General features: G+C 50.9%; 1 protein-coding gene across 2 annotated transcripts in view; it reads left to right on the top strand.

The window, feature by feature from the left end:
- OSBP2 (oxysterol binding protein 2) overlaps positions 1-23,001 on the top strand; it is a 61,809-nt gene that overhangs the window by 17,345 nt on the left and 21,463 nt on the right. The window contains exon 2 of one of the 2 annotated variants that reach the window (XM_085238340.1): positions 1,685-1,893. In XM_085238340.1, the coding sequence (XP_085094466.1) occupies positions 1,685-1,893 (209 nt within the window). Of the gene's footprint in view, positions 1-1,684; positions 1,894-12,966; positions 13,149-23,001 lie in introns of those variants that run through there. The other variant, XM_085238341.1, reaches the window with a different exon arrangement.

The following is a 23,001-nucleotide window of genomic DNA, read 5'->3' as shown; positions in this document are numbered from 1 at the left end:
TGAGGAGCGCTGCCCTTGCCTTGCATTGTGCTTTGCTTATCTCCCACAATGGTTTTCCTTCAACAACAGCCATGTGATGCCCTTTAGTACCTCCTGGTAAGTGAAACCCCTGAGTGTTTCTGCCATGTCACTGTCCTCAGGAGTTGAAGCTGCCAGAACTGGGGCCTTCCTGAGGACGGACGGTGCCACTGGCCTTGGGGGAAATAAAGGAACCATTCCTGTGGAAAGAAATTCCTGCCAATTCCTGTTTTTCCTCCTGCAATTCAGTGAGCAACCACCTAGTAATGTGTTCTGCTGCAATGTTAGAGGAATCCATCTAACTATTGTGAGACATCTCAATTCCAACAGGTTTCTGTCCGGGGAAGAGGACTCTGGGATTGATTCAGATGAGAGCCATCTGGAACTGCACGAGCCTTTTCTCCTGCTGTTCTGTACCCATCTTTCAATCGGAAAACATTCTGATTTGCTCCTGAGGACAGGGCCTGGTTCAGCCCCATGGGCTGGGGGATGGGGTGGTGGTGTCTGCAGCCCCAGCTGAGAGCAGGCAGCCCTGGGCAGGAGCTGGCAGCAGTTCGCCCTGCCCTATGCAGGGATTGGCATTGCTGGCACTGCATGGTGATGCAAAGATGATGGGACTCCTGGGCTGAGTGCTTGCAGGGCTATTTTAAGCAGATGCGAATGCTGCAGTGGGTGTGGAAGTGGTTTTAGGTCTACTTAAGCATTTATTTTTGTGCTTGAGAGCCTTTGACACATCCAGTCTTCGCACATCCAGTCAGCAGGGATGCTGTCGAGGAGTTCTTCCAGTCTGTATGCATACCTGGGATTGCCCTGACCCAGGTGCAGCACCTTATGCTTGGCCTTGTTGAACCTCGTTCAGGTTCTTGTGGGCCCACATCTCAGCTCCATCCCATCCAGCCTGGAGGTGCTGCTGTAGGCAGACATGGGCTGTGGGGGGGGGGGGTGAATGAGAAGCCTGATCCCTGATCTCTTTCCTGGAGAAAGGTTTGTCCTAACCAGGAGTTTTGCGATGGTAGCAGCCTGCCTGCTTCTCCTTGCTTTGCTGGGCTGGGGTAAATGGGTGTTGATTGCTGGTGAGTTCAGCCCCAGGAAAGCCTCCTGCTGTTTGTGCTCAGCTGAGTAAGCCCACTGAAGTATGCAGCAGTCCTTCCAGCTGTAAAGGTGTTCTAAAAGCTGTGGAAGAATGGTACTGCGCTCATTTGCTTTACAAATGAATATCTTTGCATGCAAGATCTTATCTAACTTGCACATAGGAGAATGACTGAAGGGATAAGATGGAGAGGCAGAGCTATTAGAGGTGGAGTGGTATGGGGAGGGAGGAGAGCTGAAATGCCAGTGGTAGATGGCTGGGGGCACACAGGAGTGTGTTGGCCACCCCAGGTGGATGCGGAGGGTTTTAGTGTCATTGACTCATAAAATCATTAAGGTTGGAGAAGACCTTGATCTTAAGATCAAGTGCAACCCCAGCTCACCCCCACCATGCCCACTGACCACATCCCTCAGTGCCACATCTCCTTGAACACCTCCAGGGCCAGTGACCCCACCACCTCTCTGTGTATCCTGTGCCAACACATCGCCACTCTTGGAGAAGAAATTTTTCCCAATATCTTCCAGGAGGCCATTACCTTCCATCCCTTACCCTTCCCTGTGCTCTGTCCCCTTGCAGGACGCAGGCAGAGATGGCCCACACGTGCCGCGGGACCATCAACCTGTCGACAGCTCACATTGACACCGAAGACTCGTGCAACATCGTGCTGTCCAACGGGGGCAGGACTTACCACCTGAAGGCCAGCTCAGAAGTGGAGAGGCAGCGCTGGGTCACGGCACTGGAGCTGGCCAAGGCAAAAGCCATCCGCATGAGGAACAACCAGTCAGGTAGGGCATAGCTCAACATGCAGGCACGCAGCTGGATCCTTTGGAAAACCTCCCTGTGCACCAGCGCTTCTGCGTTGCCATATCGTGCAGAAACCCTAGCAGACACTATTCTGCAATTAAAAGTTGTTGACTGTTTCCATTGAGGCACAAAGGGTTTTAAGCAGCGTTGCACACAGCACACATCTTTTGTTCTGGTTATGCAGCCTTACACCAATTTTTAAGGCCCTGGTAGCGGTTGTACGTTGTAGAGAGCCAGTAAAAATGAATTTATGATGCTGCTTCTGGAAGGAAGGATGAAGGTGCCTTTCTGCTGGGGTCCTGGCTGGTCAGCATGAGTGGGGGACGTTGCAGGAGGCACCAAGCCCTGCAGGGAGCAGCAGCCCTGGGGGCACTGGTTCACAGTGAAATCCTAGAGCAGTGCCTCTCCTGTTCACCCCTAGTTTAGGGTATTGCTGTAGGTGAGTGATACGCAGATGTAATTGTCTGTGCACACTGCCTTTCTCCCCTCTGCACACGCTAAGCTGTGCTTTGGTATTTATTAGTGTGTATTTGGGACAACTGTGTTATGTAAAGCTGTCAAACCATCATGCGTGCTTCTCCCCGTAGTGTCGTTTTTACTGCTCTGTTGTGTAATGGATCTGATAAGCACTTAACAAACAATATTTCAGGAATATTTGAACGTTCATAGCTCTTCTGGGATTCACATTTGGTTTTCTTCCATAAACAAACGTGCCTTCAAATCAAAGAAGGCGAAAACTATGAGCGTATTAAAAAGGCAATCAGCCACCCCTGCTGCCCTAAAATAAAAAAATAAAACCTCTCTGCTCTCATCTTGAATGCTGGAAGTCAGACCTCATGCAGGAGAGATGTAGTAAGCACCTGCTGTTGTTCCATTCTGCTTATAATGAAAACAGCTTCGTCAAACTTCTGAGGAAGGAGGAATGTGAAGGTGAGACAGTGAGGTAGAGTGGTAAGGTCTGTTTTGAGACATCTGTAAATGCTGTTCTGTGTGTAGGTAAGGTGGCTATGAGGCTTTCAGAACCCCTACCAAGGGAGGGTCAGTGCCCCAAGAAAAACCTCTGCTCCCTGGTGGAAGCACAGCACCAAAGCCATAGCATGGGGTGTGCTTGATGAGACGTGCAGCTCTTCTGAGCCAAGACTGCATGCACGAGGAAGGCACTTCCTAATGCTGCTGGCTTATGAAAACACACAGTCGAGAGAAAATTGGTTTGCCTGCATTTCTGGAAGGCAGCGCATTCCTGTTTCCATCCCTGGGTTGATGGGATGGCTGTTTTGGATGCTGGCTGCAGAGCACAGTGCAGGCAGCGTGTTTTATGGAGAGCAGCAGAATGCAGAGCATAAACAACTCAGCTTGCAGGAGAATGCCCCCAGCCCTGGGCTTGTGAGGTCTGACTTCTGCATAATTAGCTGTCCCACAAGGTCATATAGAAGTTGATTAGTGCGTGAGCCGTTTCCTCATTTCCCATAATTATTTAAGTACTCTGTGTTCTGTGGCACCAGTATCTACAGACTTAATTACATCAAGTATTTTGAACCCTCTGTCCTGTGATTTTTTTTTTTTTGCAGCTTTGGACTGTATGTAAATATTGATGGGAGCATGGCTGGTGGAGGAGATGTGGGCATCTCTGGGGTCCGGCCATGGCTGCAGTGAGCTCACTGGGTGTGCAGGTTGCTTGTGGGGCTGAGATGGATCTGAATCGGGATCTTGCACTTGGGGGAGGTTGGCACGTGCCTTGGTGTTCATCTCATCTCTGGTTGTTGGGCTGTGTGTGCGCTGGTTGTGCAGTGCAGAGCTACAGTCTGAGGCTTTCGGAGGATGTCAGTGCTGCTGCCTGTGGAGTTGCATGCAGTTATTTTGGTTTGGCTTTCCACAAAAGTAGCAAAGGCAGAGCCTTGCTGTCTTGAGGCTCCGGATGTACTGACTTTCTGGCTTCAGCTGACTCAGGCCGTGGTCTCAAGGGAAGAGCAGCACAGAGGCAGTGCTGACTTCAGGTGGTGGTGCTCGCTGTCTCACCGTGGTGCTGACCCAACTCGTGCTGTGCTCTTCCATCAGCCCAGCCAGCAGCAGAACTGCTGTAAGGGACAAAGTCCTGCTCCATCTGGCTTGTCTAGATGAGAGGTAATGGCCTCAAGTTGTGCTGAGGACGTTCAGGTTGGATATTAAGGAAAAAGAAGAGTGGCACAGTGGTATTGGCACAGGCTGCCCGTGGAAGGCTGTCCCTGAAGGTGTTCAAGGAACGTAAAGATGTGTCACTGAGGTGTGTGGTCATTGGGGGTGGTGGAAGTGGGTTGGGGATGGGCTTCATCATCTTGACAGCCCATGTCTCCATGCAGCCTGGCCCTGGAAGGCAGGTGGGCATTTGTAGTGGTTTCAGAGAACTTTCCTTGAAGGGTTGGAACAGGGCTGGTGGTCTCACTGCTGGCACGCTGAGATCCTTCAAGTCCTTTCCTTGCATTCAAAAAGGAGCAATGTAGTGGTGTGATGTTAATTAATTAAAAACAAAACAAAAACAACTTGACCTCTTTTTGTGAAATGCTTTAAAGATGAGCCACACTTGAGTTGCTTCTGGAAATAAAACCTGACCTGGGCGTGAGCTGGGATTCTGCACTCCCTCTTTCCTGCAGGAATGGGAGCTGTGGGTTTTGTGCTGTGCTTGGGGAGCTCCAGGGCTCATGGCTGCGTGCTGCTGCTGGGCCAGGGCTGCGGTTGGAGCTGCTCGGTGGGGCTGCTGTGGGCACAGGGGGCTGGGCAGACACCAGCTGCTGGGGATGGCTCTGGGGCAGATGAAAGCTGTCTGTTCCCCCAGAGGTTTTCTTGAACTAAGCACATGCAAAAGCAATTTTAATGGGACTGTAGCTAGCTGGAGCTGTGCACTGAGAAGAGATGCCATTTTCACAGAACCATTTGTTGTTTCTATTTTTAAGGAATAGAGAACCCTATATCCAATGTGAGTGTTGGATAGGAGACGTTGCTGCTTCCTCTGCTGCATAATTGAGGGGAATTTGATTTCCTCTGTATCCAGTGCAGGGTTGAGACTATTTTGGTAACAAGGCATGAGCTGGGACATGAGCAGTGCTCACAGATGTGACACAGGAGCTTGCTGCCCTTGTCTCTCTGCTGCAGGTAGCACTGGGTGCTGGGGGGGCAGAAAGCCAGCACAGCTGAGCTGCTGCCATGCATTTCTTCTCCATGGCAGCGTCCCACTTAATGCCATTAATGTGGATGCATAATGTAATGTTAGGGCAGAAGGGGCTGGCTTGGGTGAGCGCCTCACATCCAGCTCCTCTGTTCATCCAACTTGAAATTTGTATTTCTGGTGGTATCTGTAGAATGCGTCGGTGAGGATGAGCCAGCAGAGCGTGCTTGTAACTTCAACACAACTGCATCGTGGGCAGCATCAACCGAGAAGTGGCAGTGGGACCAGGGGGGTATTGTCTGCTCTGCCCTCAAGAGGCCCCACCTGACACCTAAGGGACGCCTGGTTCAGCCTCCCAGTGGGAACAGCCAACACAGTGCTGCATGAAAGCCTGCTCATCGGCCCTGAAAGTCACAGCTTTCTGTAATCACCCTCTGTCTGCATTAATGTAAGCCCCTGGATAATTCCAGCACTCTGTTTCCCATATTGCGTCACCCCTTGGATTTCTGCCCGCTTGCACCCAGGCTCTTGGCAGCCTGAAGCTTTTGGGGGCACTCTGCTGCCCATACTCCTTTAAGTTCCCTTCCGAGCTAAGCAGTTCTGTCACTCTGTTGCCTTCACCAGCTGTTTTCTTAGCAAACAGGGCATGATGGAAGCAGCCTTTCAGAGGCTCGTCTGCAGATGGGGGGAGGCTGGGGGCTCAGAGCAGTGCAGAACTGCTGTCCCACCCCTGGGCTTCCAGTGGGCAGTTCTGCTGCCTCGCTGTGCTGCAGCCTGCTCACTGCAGCGCCTTTGGGGTGCCGAGCAGTTCCTCTAATTGCAGAATTGATAACTTCAGTTTTGTCACTGGATATGTTTTAGCTGTTTTGTTGGTTGTTTTTTTCTTTTTTTTTTTTTTTGCCCCCTCCCCCTTTTCTAACCAAGGAGTTTGTTTGCAGCAAACGTTTTGTCTTGAGAATGTGAAGCTGCAACACATCTGCAGCCCCCCCGGCTGGCTGTGAATTGCCCCTTTGTGGGGGCCCTCCCTCACCCCCCAGCAGCCAACACCCGCACTGCTGCTCTGACTGCAGCCACTGGGACAATCGCACTCCTTGTTGGCCCTGTGCTCCCAGCTCACTGTTTGACTGCCGGCTCCCGTCGGCTCGCTGCACCAAACCTCTCCCTTTTCCCACCCTCCTTGTGGGGTTTCCCTATCCCTGTTCCTCTGCACGCTGCTGCTTTGGGATTGCTATCCCTCTTTTTGGGAGGCTCTGCTTTCGGCTTTCCCACTCTTTATCATCCCTCATTGGTTTGAGCTTGGGAGTGTTTCTCTTTCCAAGTGGGCAAGCAGGATTTCTGTAAGGACCTCACAGTGGTGCTTAGCCCTCAGGGTTTCCCACGTGTGTTCTTTAGGCTGTGGGATGGCCCTGCTGTCTGTGTGTCCCCCTGGCAGTGCCATAAAGGACTGATCCCGGTGCTGGTCTGCTGCTGGAAGGCATCATGTGTGAGTTGCAATGTCACTATCCGGGCTGTGGGACTCAGTGTTGAGCTTCCTTCTGCACGTTTACCCCCTGTGAGATAAGGCTCTGTTAGGCTCGTTGTCATCACGGATCCATTAAGGTTGGCAAAGACCACTAAGGTCATACTACCGGTACTCCCACTGACCACGTCCCTCAGTGCTACATTTCCACACTCCTTGAACGTCTCCAGGGACACTGACCCCACCACCTCCCTTTGCAACTTTGCTGATGCGTTACTTCTCCTTCTGAGAAGAAATGTTTCCTAATATTAAGCCTGAAATAATTGCTCTTGTTATCGGTGCCTGATGCCAGGGTTGGATGTGGGCTGCACTCGAAGGATGCTGGCATTGCAGCGCAAAGCTTCCTGCTGGCCATGGTTTGTAGTGGTGCCAGCTTGCTGCTGGGGCTGTCTGCAGCAGGTTTGTGTGCTTCTCCTGTCCTCTGTGCTCTCTTCGGGTTCCCTGACTGTTTGCTTTCACTACTCAAACATGACCTTTGGGGAGAGAGTGGGACAAGCCCTCTATGGAGTCAGCTGTGAAGGTGTCTGTAAGTGACTGTGCAGCCAGAACTGCTCAGCCTGCACTGCTTCCCTGCTTGGGCAGTGGTTGCTGCTCACACTGGAGCTGCCTGACGCAGAGAGCAGCAGTCTGCAACATCAGGAAGCTGGAGGAATTGTTTAGGATTTTTGTGTGTTTCACAACCCAGGAAATCCCCCTTTTGGGGTAACTTGTGTTGAACTTGTTTTGTTATGCTCTGTTTGCAAGTCGGGAGAATTACCCTAGCAATGCACTTATCTGCTTGATTCGGTGCTGATCCTTCCCCTTGTTTTGCCCATGCATCTATTATGTCATTATGTATTATTCTATATATATAATCTGCGAGAATCCCCTGTACCAAAGCAGCCTAGAAATCGGTTTGTAGGTAGGACTGGAGCTTGGCACTGCTGCAGGAGCTCAGCAGCTCTATGTAGGGCACCTCTGCTGCTGCATCCTCATCCCTGCGGCTCTGTGCTGGAGCTGGAAGAGTTTCCTGCTGCAACTGCAGCAGTTGATGGCAAAAGAAAGATGGGCAAAATGCTGCAAGTACTGTGAGTTGGTAGTTTTGTAATTAAAGGAGGGTCACTTTCCTGGCTGAGAAATGGCTTCTGCTTGTTCTTTGCCTCTGTAAAGAGTTGAAGCAGTAGCATCTGTGCATTAGTGCTGGGCTTTGTCTATTGAGAGGGGACTTCCCAAGGGCGGTTTGGTGCACTGAGGTCAGAGCAGCTCAGCACAGCCCCCAAACAGGCTTGGAGCTGGAGCTGCTGCAGACAGAGCAGGGACAGATGTGCCTGTATGCATTCCTGATTCCTCCCACCTTTGTCTGATCTTGGCATGACCTCCAGATAGCTTCTTGCCTTATCATCTGTGTCCTTCATCCCTGCAGGTTTGGATGCTCTAACTTGGCTGATGCTCTCCCACTCTCAAGCTCAGAAACACTGGGGAGCCAAGAGCAAAGCATGAGTTTCTGTTGGCAATCAGAGCCCTGCTTGCTGGAGTGTGAGAGCAGATCTGAGCCCGGTGCAGCTTGTAGACAAGACGAATTGGCCTTGTGTAGCCATCCTTGCACTCCTCCGTGCGATGTGCCTCATCTCCTGGACGCAGGCTGGGCTGTCACTGCGGCTGCTGCAGGCTGCAGTGTGTTCCCCACTGGCTGCAAAGCTCTGCTGCGGTGTGGGTGGCAGCAGTGTGGGAGGGATGAGCTGTTTCATTGCTTTGCTGTACCTGCTAATATTAGCTTGATCTGTCACTTTGCTCACTTACAGCAGAGCTGGGAAGAAGATGATGCTGTACTGATTGCTAAAGTGCTGGGCTGCTGTGTAGTGCTCAGCTCTGGTTTGAGCCTACTCTGTACTTCCAGACCTGCTGGTTGGTGTCCCTGCCCCACAGCAGCTCATTCACACACCCATAGCCATGTATGCTTGCATTTGGCATGTGCTGAGCACAGGCTGTGTGCCTGCTTACAGCTGGCAGAGGCCGTGTCTGACAGGAAGCAAAGCACACACATGAAAATTGTGTGCTTACAGCGAGGAGCATCGCATCCTTGTCAGAACTTGCATCCTTCCCTTATTTTCCAAAGGGGATGCTGTGGCTGGTGGCTGTCTGTCTGATCAGGAGCAAGCCAGCTGCAGTGGGGACATCTGCTCGTGTCCTCATTTGTGTCCTTGCTGCCACCTGGTAAGGCCCCATGCTGACACATCCTGGCACGTAGCAGCTGGGCAAGGCTCAAACCGAGCAAATGTCGCCTGGAAGTGAGCTGAACAACGTGGTGGGGATACCTGGCATGTGCCAAAGGGGAAGTGTTTCCAGCTCAGTGTATTTCTGGGTTATTATCAAGTGTGATTTTTTTTTTTTTCTTCCTGACACAGAAAAGTGCTGTTGGAGGAAAATCAATTTTCGAGTCTGAAAATAATAAATGCTAATTAGAAATGAGTCAGTAAAGAGTGAATGGCTGCACGGGGGCCTCCTGCCTTGCTTTTGGTTCACCCAAGCACATCAGCTTCTGTTCCCCATCTACAAAACAGAGAATTAGCTCACAGCTTGAGGCTGAGGATGCAGATGCTGTGCTGCAGCCGAGCGACGGTGGTAGGTTGCCCTCTCCTGGCACATTCCCTCTGCAAACCCACGTCCTCATCTTTTCCTTCCAGCACCAAAACCAGCCTGCTGCTGCAGGAGTTGGTAGCTTCAGCCTGTAAGTATGTGTCTGAGGAGTAGTGCCAGCTCTGCACTGTTCTCTGCAGGGAGAGGATCTCCCTCTGGTGGTGAAGCTGCTCACTAAGAAGTGAGCCTGCCTCCCCCCCTCGCTGCTGGGGCTCAGCATTAGGTCTCCAGGCTCTGCAGAGCTGCTACTTGAGGCTGTGCTGCTGGCAGGATCTGGAGCTGCCCGCCCTGCTGCTGTTTGTGTCCCTTAAGGCTGACGATGCAGCACTGCACTCTGAGGACACACAGGGGGTGTTTAAACAATTTCATTTAATATGATTTTTACTCCTCTGTTTCCTAATGGCATCCTAGCAAGTGGTCCAGCTCTGTTTTTTTTAGCATCCCAATTTAATGTGTTTCCTGTTGTGAATAATACTGGGGAAAAAAGTACCTGTGGAATTGAGCTGTAGCTCTGGGCTCCTATCTAAGCCTTGGTTACCTTTCAGGTCTTCTGGATCCTAAATTACCCAGATAGATGGGTATGTTGTGGTGGCACTGGAGGCTTAAGAATGGGGAAAATGGAAAGCTCGGAGTGCTGTTAGAGCTGAAGAACTTCTGACTTCTGCCAACCAGAGTCGTGCTGAGTGATGCTGTCAGTAACTGAGAGCAGTCAGTGTCAGTGGTATCGTTGGCTCCTGTTCTGCTCTGTGTGAGCTCCATGGCTTTGGTGTCTGCAGTGGGGCTGAGTGCCCTGGGAGGGCCAGGAGCCCATTGCCATGGGGCTGAGGGACAAAGCATGCAGAGGCAGCTCTGTTTGGGCAGGCTGCGGGCAGCTATTGCTTACGTTTCAGCTTCTTCAGTTTCCTTCGTTTTCATTTTTGGTGACTCCAGCATCCTGCTCGGCAGGGCTCTGCTTGCAAACCCCTCCATGGGCTTGAAATTCCCAAATGAAACAACTAAAGCTGTGCACTCCTCGCTGCATTGCCTTCCAGACCAGACAGAAATGCCAGATGAAGTTCTGGGATTCCAGGTGGAGTTGTCTATTACTGGTTTTGTCATTGCTTTTTGCCCTGGTTTTTGGATGGGGCTGCACTGGCAATAAGAGCAGTTTGAGGGAGTGCAGAGCTGTGCCTGGAGGAGCCCAGTCTGGTCTGGGTGTTGGTAGTGGTCATGAGGAACGTGAGCAGTGCAACAGGGCAGCAGAGCCAGCTGGGCACAGCACACATCCCTGGAGCAGAGGAGAAGCAGCACAGCCTTGCTGGGTTTGCATTTGAATGGGTATCAAATCTGGATTTACAGCTCGAAGTTGGTGCGTTTTTCTATGTTGGGGCACCTGATCTGTGGTTCTTTGTCTTAGGAAAGGAAGTTGTAGGAGCGTGTTGGCGGCTTTGGAGATAAGAAGCTTCCTGAATTAGTTGAATAGAGGGAACTGCCACGAGCAGAGGGGCTAGAGCTCCTTTGGCAAAGCTTGCACCGTTTTAAGGAGGCATCTGTGTGAAAACAAATACTAGAAATGCAAAAATGCAGTTCTGTTTCCTGATGCTGAGAGCGCTGGCAGTTTGCTCCTCCTTCAGAGCTGTGTCACACCTGTGTTTTCTTGTTTGCGCTGCCATGCGTGGGCCAAGTGAAAAGCAGAACAACTATTTGCACAAAAATTACACGCTTTGGGGCACTGCTGATAGTTTCGTTCCTCTCTCAGGCCACCCACCCCACCATGCCCACTGCCCACATCCCTCAGTGCCGCATCTCCAGTTCTGGAACACCTCCAGGGATGGTGACCCACACTCTGGGTAACCTTTGCTAATGCACCGCTGCTCTTTTGGAGAAGAAACTGTTCCTAATGTCCAACCTGAATGCCCACAGCAGCCCCTTGCTGCCGTCCTGCTGCCTCCTGTGTGGGGGCTGAGGAGGTTCCATGGCTCCATCCTTGCAGCTCTGTTTGTTGGTGTGGCTGTGGGGGTCAGGTCACCCCAGCACGAGGTGCAGAGGTGAGGGCCTCGTTGCTTTCAGCTGCTTTTAAGAATAAGCAACGTTTGGAAAGCTTGGAGAGTTTTCTTGTTGCACAGACAGAGCATGAGTGACTCATCCTGGAAGGAACAATAGGGATGGAAGCAGTAAGGTGACACTTCTGAAAGGTGAGAGCAAAGGATCTGAAAAGAGAAAATAATTATTTTTGGTTATTTTGGAATGAAAAGGGAAGGAATCACAAGGGTGTGATTCAAACACACCAGAGGTTTTTACGTAGGAGAAAGGCAACCAGTTCTCTGTGGAGTCTGCAGAGGGCAGAGGCAGCCCTGGTGGTTTGCAGCACAAAGTCCTTGGGCTGGGGAACAGCCCTGCATGGACAGAGTGCATGTCTTGGGCAGCCAGCCCACGGCTTGGGGGGGGTTGTAAGGACCCTTCCAACCCAACCATTCTATGGTTCTGTGATCCTTAAGGACCCTCCCAACCCAAACCATTCTCTGATTCATTCTGTGTTTCTGTGACATGGAGCATTTCCCACATACATCTTGCTGAACCACAGGCTGTGACTTCTGCTCGGTTACTTGTTTATGGACAAAATGAGTTGAATTTGGGGATAAATCAATATTTTATCAGGGAACTTCAGACTGGTTCTCCATGCACTGAGGTGAGCCGCTCTGCAGCTTTGACTTCTATGCATGCAGGAGGCCTTTGACAGCTGGCAGAAGGGATCTGAGCTGGTTGTAAAGCTTCAGTGATGCCAGGCTTATGGAGATCACCTTCTTTACGTGTCTATGGTCCTCCCTTGCAGATTTCTGCAACAGCAGTGTAACTGAACTGTGCTGGGGTCACTGCAGGAGCCAGGAGTGCATGTGCTAGATCCCACCTGGGCTTTCCCCTCTCCACACATCACTCGTGTTTTTCCTCTTAAAAAAAGGTTGGTTCTTACCCAGAGCAGAGGTATGTCTGCATTGCACAAGCATTTTTCCAGAATTTGCCCTATTTCCACCCAGATTGCCTTGAAAATCTGGGCATCTCTTTTGATATGTGCATACAGAAGATGGACTACAACCTGTGCTCTGTTGCTATCCAGACGTTGGCATTAACAGGAGCTGGAGGAGAGCACTCAGGGCGCAGTGCTGGTCCCTGTGCCGGTGTGAATGCTCACACTGATGTGTTTTCATTTTGCCTCGTTCCCTGGGACTGATAAAATCTGAAGGGCTGGGAAACCCCATCCTCCAGTGCTGGAGGGGTGAGGCAGCAGCCATCAGTATGTGTGTGTGTGTGCACATGGCAGAGGTTCTGCTTGGGAACTGTTGGCTGCGGCGAAACGGAGCTGCGTGAGTGAAATGTGTAATGAAGTTTCTTACCAAAAATGAAGGAATTCTGATGTATATTTTAAGCGAGAGTCCTAAAAATAACCTCTAGCAGCATTTAAAGGGGCCGGCTACCAAACAGCATCAGCTTCACCAAACTGCATCCCTTTGGCTTTAGCATCCCTTTGGAGCTCAGGCTGCATCCCTTCTAGCCCATTGCTCACCGTTTTTGAGATGACTGTGCCGAATCCTGCCCTTTAGCTGCCTGGGGCTGCATGTTTCCCCCTTTTTGGAGGGGAGCACACCTCTTCCTGGCACAGATGGAGTTAATTAAGGGCTGCTGCATGCTGGAGCAAGCAGTGGTGCATGCCGGGCTGTGGGGCTGCCGAGCCCGGTGCCGTATAACCCTGCTATCAGCATGGAGCGAGACACAGGGCTGCCTGCTCCGTAAGGACATCTGCTGAATAAGGACATTCTCTTTTCCTTTGTATTTTTTTTTTCTTCTCCATCCTAAAGCCAATGGCCATGCAGCTCTCAGCCTCCGCCAGCACAGCCCCGCGGTGGGCATGAAGGGCAGGGGCTGCTGGGAGGCAGGATCCGTCCGCTCCTTCTGCAATTCTGCCTGCCTCAATAAGTTCCCCAAGGGTCAGTGCTTGGTGGGGAGGGGCGTGCATGGGGGGTAGGGGCTGCACGAGTGCTGGGTTGGGGTTGGCACCGTGCCTGGAAGTGGTTGCTGGAATCGTGTGCCGTGCCCTGGCTGTGTTCTGCCTTCTGGTTTTATCAGGTGTTGGAACAACAGAGTGCTGCACCCCAGTGCTGGGCTGATCTACTGCTAGGAGGGGTATGTTTTGCATTTCTTGCATCAAAGAATTGATTTGTTCATCATGGTGAATTAATTCCTGCACTAGATGCTCTGTTCAAATCTGGTGTTTGATCTCAGCAAATCAGGTAGGTTTTTGTTCTAGGAAAAAGTACTTTCTCATTAAGACATTATGAGTGTGTGTGTGTGTGTGTGTGTGTGGCAGTGCCTAGGGAAGCACAAGATGCCCGGCTGTCTTCTGGGAAGCATTATCCTGCTCAGCTGTGCTTGCCATCCCTTGTTGCTGCTGGGGTTATTCCAGGCGTTTCCCCCCAGGAGCACTCAGTGGGTTCCCCTGAGCTCTGCTGGGGTCGGTGCTGGGATGCATCCCACTGCCAGCCGTGTGCTGGAGGGGCTCACATCCACTCAGTGCTTTCCTGGGGTGCTGCAATAGGTTCAAGGGCTCCTACAGAAATCATTAGGACCCGTGTCGCTGCCGTTTTCGGTGTGGGATTCATTGCCTAACTCTTGGTGAGGTGGTGCTGTGCAGAGTTTAAGCCTGTTGTGGTGACCCAGGGCTTCCTTTAGGGCCAGGGGACAACCGGGCACCCTGGAGAACCCTCTGCTTCCTCCTGAAATAGGAGCTGGGATCACAGATTGGACTGCAGGGAGTCACGGGGACTTTCCATTCCTGCTGCTGTAAGTCAGACGTGTCCTTCCACCCACAGGTGGTTAAACTTGCTGCTCCCCCATGGCAAACACCAGGACCACTTTATTTTTATGAACATATGATGGGAAATCATCACTGCATGGGAATCAGCCTCCACTTGGGCTGCTCCCTGTGGCACAGATATGGCCACCCTGCTCCCACGCAGAGGCTCACCAGAAGCTTTTTTATCTAGCTATAATTTCCTTCCCCAAAGGAAACAAGTGATACAAATAGGTCCAATCAAAATTCCAGCCATTGCGATTTACAGCGTGCTTTGGGCAGATGATGAAAAATAACTTTTTAATCAAATCCAGATTGTCCCCCTACCCTTTGGTTTTTGCAGCTGGATGCCATGAGCTCACAGTGAGCTCACACAACCTGGTTTATGCAGGTTGGCTTCAGCAAGGAGTGTGAGATGTGAGCTGGACCCCCAGGCTGGGAAAACACTGGCTTTAAAATCCATTCACTGTGCAGCAAGGGAGTCCCTGATAAGCACAACTTGCTTGGAGAACACAGTGCTTGTTCTCCAAGTGAAAATACTTCCCGAGGATGCCCTACTTAATTATGTTATAATAAAGGCATTAAATCTGTTTATCTCACCAAAAAGGCACCATCTGAGGTACATCTAACCTGCTGATGGCTATAACAAGAGATGAGCCCAGCCTTCTGGCTGGCACTCAGGTCAGTTTGGGATCCCAATGCTGTTTATGGCAGGATCCTGCTTCCAGTTGCAGCAGGAACATCCCTGCCAGGTCATTTTGGAGCAGTGGGTGACTCTGCTCTGTGATAACAGCAGAGGACACCTGTTGTTAGTAAAGGATGAGAACGTGGATAGTTATCTCCTGATGGAAGTAGATCCTGGGAGCTGCCTGCGTGCTGCTGGGGGGGCTCACAGCACACGTTGGCAGTGAATGCATGAGGAGGGGTACTGCCACAGCTGCACAGCAGTTCTTATTTGTTCTGTAGGGTTTCGTGCTGCCCCTTAATGGTGTTGCTTCCTCTGCCTGTTGATGCCAACCTTAGCAACTGCAGAAGGGGCTATTTGGGTTTGCACATCCCTGGAGCGTTCCCTTCAGCTGGATCAGACAGAAGAGCCATGACATTAACCCCTCCCAGCCCTCTGCATGTGACCAACGTGGAAATCCTCCCTTATTTTAACCAGAGCAGATAACCGAGGGCTCACAGGTGCCAGGGAGGAGGTGCTCTGCTCCTCGGAGCTGCTCAGAAGCACTGCTGGCAATGTGTGCTTATTAGCTAATGCTTAATGCAAAGGAGAGTGGTTAGGGAGAAAATGACCATCTTGACAGGCTGATGGTGTAATTAGAGAGCAAAAGTGCAGTTATAAAATTGGAAGGAATGGAGATGAACTCTGAGTTCCAGCCACACAGATCTGCAAATAGAAGCCCTGTGTGCCCTCAAATTGATTTATTTTTTTGCTTTTTTTTTTACTGACAAGGCTGCACCCATGGCCAGTGCAGCACTTCTGGAGAAGGAGATGCTGCATTGGGGTCACTTGGGCAGGACATATGGTGGAAGAGCAACCCTGGGGAATGCCTTTCCAGTAAGTCAGTGGTGGTGGCTGCTATGCAGAGTGCAGCATGTGGGCAAACATCAAGGAGCTGCTTTGTGCTCCTGGAGTTCTTCATCGTTTCTGTGCTTGTAGCCTAGGGGAGACTAGCACTGAGTTTGTCTCATCCAGCAGAGTACCAACCCAGCCATCAGAGGGAGAGATGCACGTTGGGTTGACAGGCTGTGTGGACTCACTGCAGGGGTGGTCAAACCCTAAGGAGTGCCCAAGTGCTGAATGAGGATCCCTGATTGGATCAGGTATGGACTTGGAACACGCTGCATCTCTCCTCATCCCAGGAAGGACGTGACGGTGGGACACAGTCACCAAAGGCAGCAATGGGCAGAGCAGCCCCAGTGCTGTCACTGACTTCGGGACTGCAAACCTTCAAGAAACAGATCCTGGGGATGATGCATAAAGAAGGGGGGTGTTAGGAGACAGGAGGGTGGGAAGTGGGGTTCGTCCCCACTTGGCCGTGGTCCCCTTGCACTGGCTTTGCAGCACATCACCTATGGGACCATGCTGCGTTCTGATAGGAGCAGAGATTTGGGAAAGCTCTGGGAAATATTTTGTCTGTCCGATCTGTAGGATACGTGGAGAGTGGGTTGGGTGGTTTTATTCTGTTTTGGGTGTTTTTCCCTTTTTGAAGGGAGGGAGCAAAGCTGCGTTTCTCTGCAGACCTCCTTGCACGGACTCCTGGCTCTCCTCACTCACGTCTTGCTGCCTCCATGAGTTTTTCTCTCTCCTTAAGCACTGAAATTCTCCTGGACAGGTTTGGAATTCCCAGGAGCTTTGTGAAACCTCAGGGTGTGAAATTCCTCTGTGCAGAGCACTCCTGCTCCTCCTTGGCAGCTCTGGGGCTCCTGGTGACCCCAGGGATGCTGCAGCTTTGCCACCACCAGTTCCATGGTTGGAGCTGCATTATGAGTTGATAGAAACAGTCCTAAAGAGCAGCGTTTCCCTCTTTGAGGTCAGCCTGCAGTTACTCCAGACTGTGCATGCCCTGCAAAAATGGCTTTGCCCCTTTGCAAGCTTTCGGAGCGTGACCTCACTGCTGCAGGAAGGGATGTGGAGGTGGCAGGGAACCCACGTGTGGCAGAAATGCTCCTGCCCAGCAGTCCTTAAACTTTGTTTGAATGTCTCACCAAGAGACTCACCAAGCTCTGATGGGCTACTTTGTCATGAGTGGACTGATGAGATTATCATTCCATTTGTAGAAAATGAGTTGGTAGGGTTGTGTGTCCATTAATGATTGAGTTGTTGGGGCTGTTTGCCCATTAATGACTTCTCTTTGCCCCCTGAGGAATTCAGTGCCCTCCTAATTGCCTGCTCCAGTGTTGGGAAAAGCCTTCAGCCCAGAAATCGGAGGGGAGAAGGAAGGAGGGCAATGGAGCAGTGTCACAGCATCCTTCAACATACAGCATTTCAGCCTCTCGATGGTATTTAGCAGAAACACAAAGAGGGGAAAATGTGCCCACAAAGTGGGGACCAGTGCCTGCAGCCTTGCTGCTCTTTGTGAATTGAAGAGATGTTGAGTGGTGCTGATAAAGCACAGCTTTTAATTAATGAAAATGTAGTCACGTCAAAATGCACACTTTGTTGTGCAGGCATTCATCCAACCTCATGTGGGGGAGATTAGCAGTAATTAGGGAAGCCCTGGGAGCAGTGGTTAGCTCTGTTTGCAAACGCCAGCATCCAGCAGTCGGCTCCCCATGTAGCACCCATGCTGTGTGTCCTCATCCCATGCGGGTTTGCTATGTGTTCTCCCTCTTGGGTGAAATTCTGTCTGTTTCTGGGGATTTGTCCTCGCTTTCTGTTGCTTGTTCTCTACAAAGGGACTAACAAAGCTTTTTCTTCCAGTTGAAACCCTTGAGCAGACTGTCCTGGCACCCTGGCTGATGAGGTCAGTGTGTGGGGGTGTGCTCCAGGGCTTCACCTCATCTGCTTGTAGGGTGTTGGAAAGGCTGTTTGCATCCCTCTGTCTCCACTGGCACTCTGTGACCTGCATGGAATTGTAAGGAGCTGGGTAACTTGCACCCACCCCGATCCTCTTACACAGGGGTAAGCTGAGCCCAGGCAGATTTACGTGTGCATAAGGCCACACATTAGCCTTGCATTCTCAGGAGTGCTTTCTCCAATATCTTTGCTCGTGCAGCTGGCTGAGCTGAGCTTACAAGTCTGCAGGGCAGTGCGGGACGTGCATTACCCACTGAGCAGAAGCATAGATTTCAGGCTGGGTCTTTGCAGTGCCACAAGCAGCCCTCAGCCCCCAGCATGGCTGTATCTAGCTGCCCTGCACACCGTCCTGCTGTGAGTATAGCAGGGACGTTGCTGTCACAGCCCCATGATCTCCTGCCTCCCCTGCCACCGCGGCTCCTGCCCTGTAGCTCAGTCCTGTGTCACTCTGTTCTCATTACAGGGGCTTTGCAGGGAGGGAGGGAGCTGACAGAGCATCAGTGCATCCTCTGTGCTTCTCCAGCTGCTTCCTACGAGCCTGCAGCAGGCTGCGTTTTCCCTGCTGACAGGAGGCTTCCAGAGAAAGGCTTCATTCTTTTAAAGAAGGGAAATAAGAAATCCCATGCCAAGTTCATCCTTGGTCGCACCAAGCGTGGCGTTACTCTGCAGGGGATGGCTGCTCCAAGCCTGGCTGTGCCATCGCTGTGTCCCCAGCTCTGCTGCTGGGACAGGGAGCAGAGCCCATTGTGCTGTCAGCTCCGTGCCCCATGAAACTAGAGTGCGGCCTGAGGCTGGGAGATATTTAAGCATTGTTAAAAATGGATGCTTGGTGATGCGCTTAGGAGATATCCAACAGCTGGAGAGGTTTTTGGTAGCTGTGTGCTGGGTGTGGTGGCTGACACCAAGGCCAGGCGCTGGGCGCTGCAGAGGAGGGATGTACAGCTCTGCTGTCCCCGTGCTGCTCCCTGCCTCAGCTCTTGCTCTGAAGGAATCATGGAGTCCTTAAGGTCGGTTCTAAGATGATCTAGTCCAGCTGTCAACCCATCCCCACCACGCCTACTGAACACTGTCCCTAAAGGAAGACCTTCGTGCCAAGGGAAGGAGGTGGCAAGACAGGAGCTGGCTGCAGGTGAGCCTCGCGTGCTCAAGTCATTGGTGGTTTTGCTCTTCGGTGGCTGTCAGGTCTCTTCCTCCAGCATAGCCTGACATTGCCATTTATGCCACTTCTGCATCTGTCATGGCTCGTTGCAGCCTAAGGATGCTGCTCATGCACAGCCCAGTGCCATTCACTGCCCTCTCACGGTGCCATCTGGTTGTGAATGACCAAACACAGATAACAGAGTTCATAGTTTTTTTCTATATGCTTTGTTCATCTGTTGAACAGGAGCAAATGATGTTTAATTATTTATGACACTTGCATTTACGTGTCTAAATATCCATCAGCAGACTCAGAGGTAGCGCTGAAGCCTTGGGCTGTGCACATCCTCCCTGCGGTGCTGTATCAGTCTGTGTGTCGGCTGTGGATTCTGAGCTCAGCCATAAAATAGACAAAGCATGGTTCAGTGAAGCACACGGGCTTCCTTATCCTGGTGCCTTCTTCTCAGTGGGCCCAATGGAAAGGTGGAAATTGGAATGGTGTGGAGTCTGGGTGCACTGGGGATCTGCACCATCTAAGAAATCCGTGACTCTGGCTGATACCCACAGCTTGAGCTTTGGATTTAGGTTTTTTCTTTTGTTTTAAGTACTTCCTCAGCTATGGATTTGTTGATCTCCCTTCCACTCGTTGATTCAAGAATACCCCAAAGGAATGATCTCAACTCGGTGGAGGTTGTGTTGCATGCCAGCAGTGGGTTGGGGACTCATTTTGTGTCACTGCCATTGTGTCTTCTTTGGTGAATCTGCAGAAAGGAGACCCTTGGTTGGAGCTTGATCCTCACTGGATGGCACACGTGGGCTGGTAAGGGCAGGCGTGGAGTTTCCAGGCTGGATGAGACTCTGGGCAGTGAGTGATTGGTACCACTGGGTGGGCTTTAGGGTTCCTTCCAACCCTGCTGCAATTCTATGGTTCTAAAAGGGGATTTCACTGGAGGAGATGGCTAAAGATACCAGCTCAAGAGCAGCCTGGGTGGCTTTTTGGTGTGGATAGAAGCACGCTGCCCCTGGCACCCACAATTAGCAGTGCTTGCCAAGGACAAGCAGGTGTCAGCACAGCCTGGAGCTGGCCCTGCTGCTCAGGTCGGTCTGCAGTGTGTTCCCGTTCGGAGCTGTAGGATGATAAAGTTCCTATTTTTATCAGAACGTTTGTTTTTTCTTTTCTGGCGGTGTGATGTGCAGTGTGAGCAGCCAACTGTCTGGTAATGAATGGTTATTTCCCTATAATCACACCTTCACAACTGGAAGTTTTTTCATTTTGATTCAGAGCTGGTTCTTGGCTTCTTCTCCTGCCCATTGTGGATATGGAGAACAGATCATTCTACTTCATAAAAATAATTTGTAGACCACATCTCCAGTCCATGGAGGCATTTGCCTTAGGATTGCAGTGTCCCAAACTGGGCGCAGGCTCTTGGGCTCTGATCGGAAGGCACAGTGTGTCTCAGAGAGCACTGCTCTGTTCGTATAACCCCAAATTTGCTTTTTTTTTAGCTCTCTTTTCAAAGTTCCATTGTAACTCACACTGGGCTGGTAGCTCCTTCTCTGCCAAACAGGCAGTTGTCCACTCTCTGCTTTGTTGGAAACTCTACCAGAGTTGGTATCTCCACTTAGGGTAGGGTGCTTTCCTGCACTGACCACATCCCTCAGGCTCCCTTTCACCACTGTCTCCGTCCTCTGAGGTTAAACCCAGTGCTTTCAGCCTGTCTTTGTTGCCTGCCTGACCAGTGGGTTGAAGCTGTTGAGGTGATTTCATCAGAAAATCCCATATATGCTGGAAAGAGAGAATGACTGCAATCCAAACGTAGCGCTGAGGGTTATTGACTGGTAACATCATCTTGTGACTGCAGCAGTGAGATGGCTGGATTGCACTCATCATATTAAAAATATTTTATGCTTTCTCAGTGCTTTTCTTTCAGAAAAGCAGAAATCCTTTAGGTGCATTAATGGGCTGCGATGCCCACTCCCATGCAGGGTGGTGCTTCAGTGCTTCATGGGAGGGAAGGATGCAGATAAAAACAAATGGATTACAATTCTTCGCATGTCCACTGCCAGAACCTTGTGCAGTAAGGAGATTGAAGTCCAAAAATGAAATCTGTTTTGGGTTATTGGAAATTTGGTTCTGTGTTGTGTAAATAGTTCTGCTGGCGCTACAGCAAACCTCATTTGGAGACTGCATCACCTTCTGATGGCTTGCAAGAAATTGCCACTGCAGCATCCTTCCTTCCAAAGAGGGTGGGATCAACCCTGCTGCCTTCATTATGGGTTTGCAGCTCCCTCAGATTCCTGTACCAGGGAGCAATTGCCTCATGAGCTGGAATTTGTCCTGGGTAAGAGGTGAAGCCATCATCTTAACTGCTCCTTAGCCCTTCAGTTTCTTGTTCTTAGATTTTTGTGTCCCCGTGGTGCTCGCTGACCTGAAAAACCAAGCAAGCAGTGTAACATGTCACAGTCTCACTTCACTTAGGTTTGGCTCCAGCCAGTTGCACTGGAGCTACAGTGAAACCACAATTACAGAAACCAAGAGATGGAATCAGAAGCAAAGAATATGCTTTCGTGCTTTATTTCAGCATGGTGAGGTGTAAGGGTGCAATACTGGTTAAGCTGCAGTCTCTGCTCCAACCCTGGGCAAGGTTAGGTCACATCTGTGAAATCCTTAGGTTTGAATTTCTGCATAACCTGAGCATTTGGCTTCACACAGTGATCCCAGTGGGTTTCTGACAGATCTTCTGGGACAGACTGGGAGCCCTGGGTCCGTTCTGTGCTGCCCCGAGCTGAGTGCTGGTCCTGCTCCCAAGGCTGCGTCCTTGGGTCATCCCCCTGAATGAGACAGAGATGTCACAGCTCATCACAGCTGCTGAATATCTGCTATTTTTAGGCCTGAACAGCTTTCCATTTGCATTAGCAGTAGAAGAAATATCCTTGCCAGGTTGGTGATAATTGCAAAGCGATCACCCAAATTTGGAACGATTTATGACTATTTGCTCTGTTATTTTGATGATTAATTGCCAGCGTAATTCTTTGCAACCAGAAAGTTCCGCCTGGGCCTGCTTGTGCAGATGCTGTAGGAATTCATCCCTCTCTTGGCAGCTGGGTGAAGCTATTAAATATAGATACCCATTTCCATTTAATATTCACAGCTATTAAAAGCAATGCAAGCGGATGAAGGTTTGTGGAAATTGCTCCAGTTGGAGAATGGTTGGTGATCAGTGTCCACGTGCTGCAGCTGGTCCTGGTAGGAAAGGCTCTTGTTCCCAAACCAGGTCCATGGTGGGACACCAGAGGGACCTGTGGGTGTTTGCTGGAAGTGCTGTTGGTGTTTCTATAGGTTTTGCCCATGGTGTCCCTGGCAGAGGTTGGGTTTGGTGCTTATTTGTCCCGTAGACCTTCCCTATGTTGCCTGGAAGAGGATCCAGACCAAATCAATGTGGGGTTTTTCTTGCATTTCCATACGAAGCCCCTAGGGCAGGTATGTGGAGAGGCATACACTGACACTTGTTAGATCCAGGCCCACTGAGATGGAGCTCTGCTTTCCCTATAGGCAGCCTTATTATCTGATGATGGTGGTGTCCTGGGAGCATCAAGCACGGCTTGCTTGGATGCAGCTCATAAGGAAAGCAAGGGTGGAATCTGTGAGTTGGCTGCTTCTGCAACCCTCTGACTGCAGAGCAGGTAGTTTTCCAGGTGCACTTCAGGGATCTGGGAGCTTCCCAGCTATGGAGAGAGACGAGCAAGCTCAGTCTGAGGAACAAACTGACTTCCCACGGGGAAGCAGTTGTGGCACAGAGCTTCCAGTCCTGGTGATGCCTGTCTGCATGTGGCAGCTTTTGTTGTGCTTTAGCAGTGTCTTTCTGGGATCAGTGCAGGCTGCTTGTCTCAGGAACCTCTCCTGCTCAGCCCCATGTCTGTGTCCCTGCCTTGGAGCAGGAAGCCAGATTGAATTTATTGAATGGAACCTTGAGAGGCAAGCGGGTCAGGGCTGCAGGAGAGGCTGGGTGGCAAGTTAGAGGGGATGCAGGATGGAGAGAAGTTCAAGGTGATGTGAGAAGGAGAGAAGTTAGAGGGGGTGTAGGAAGTTCCTTCTTTCTGGGTCTTTCTGGAAGTGAGATGCAGGGATGGGAAAGGTTTCTGCTTGTGGGGCAAAGGAGGGTCAGGGTGTTGAAGCAGAGCCTTTGTGCTGGACCCCAAGAGGAAGTGGCACAGGGCATTAACCTTGTGCCTTTGTGTTAGGGACATCTCTGCTGGGTTCGGGATGCATTTGGGGAATTTCAGGATTAAAGCTCATCAATCCCACGGCCTCCTCTTACAGTCCATCCTA

The sequence above is a fragment of the Meleagris gallopavo genome, chromosome 17 (assembly GCF_905368555.1).
Source record: "Meleagris gallopavo chromosome 17, MGAL_WU_HG_1.1, whole genome shotgun sequence".
In the NCBI taxonomy this organism is placed as follows: Eukaryota; Metazoa; Chordata; class Aves; order Galliformes; family Phasianidae; genus Meleagris; species Meleagris gallopavo.
The sequence above is the reverse complement of the archived record's forward strand: the minus strand, read 5'-3'. Positions and strand labels throughout refer to the sequence as shown.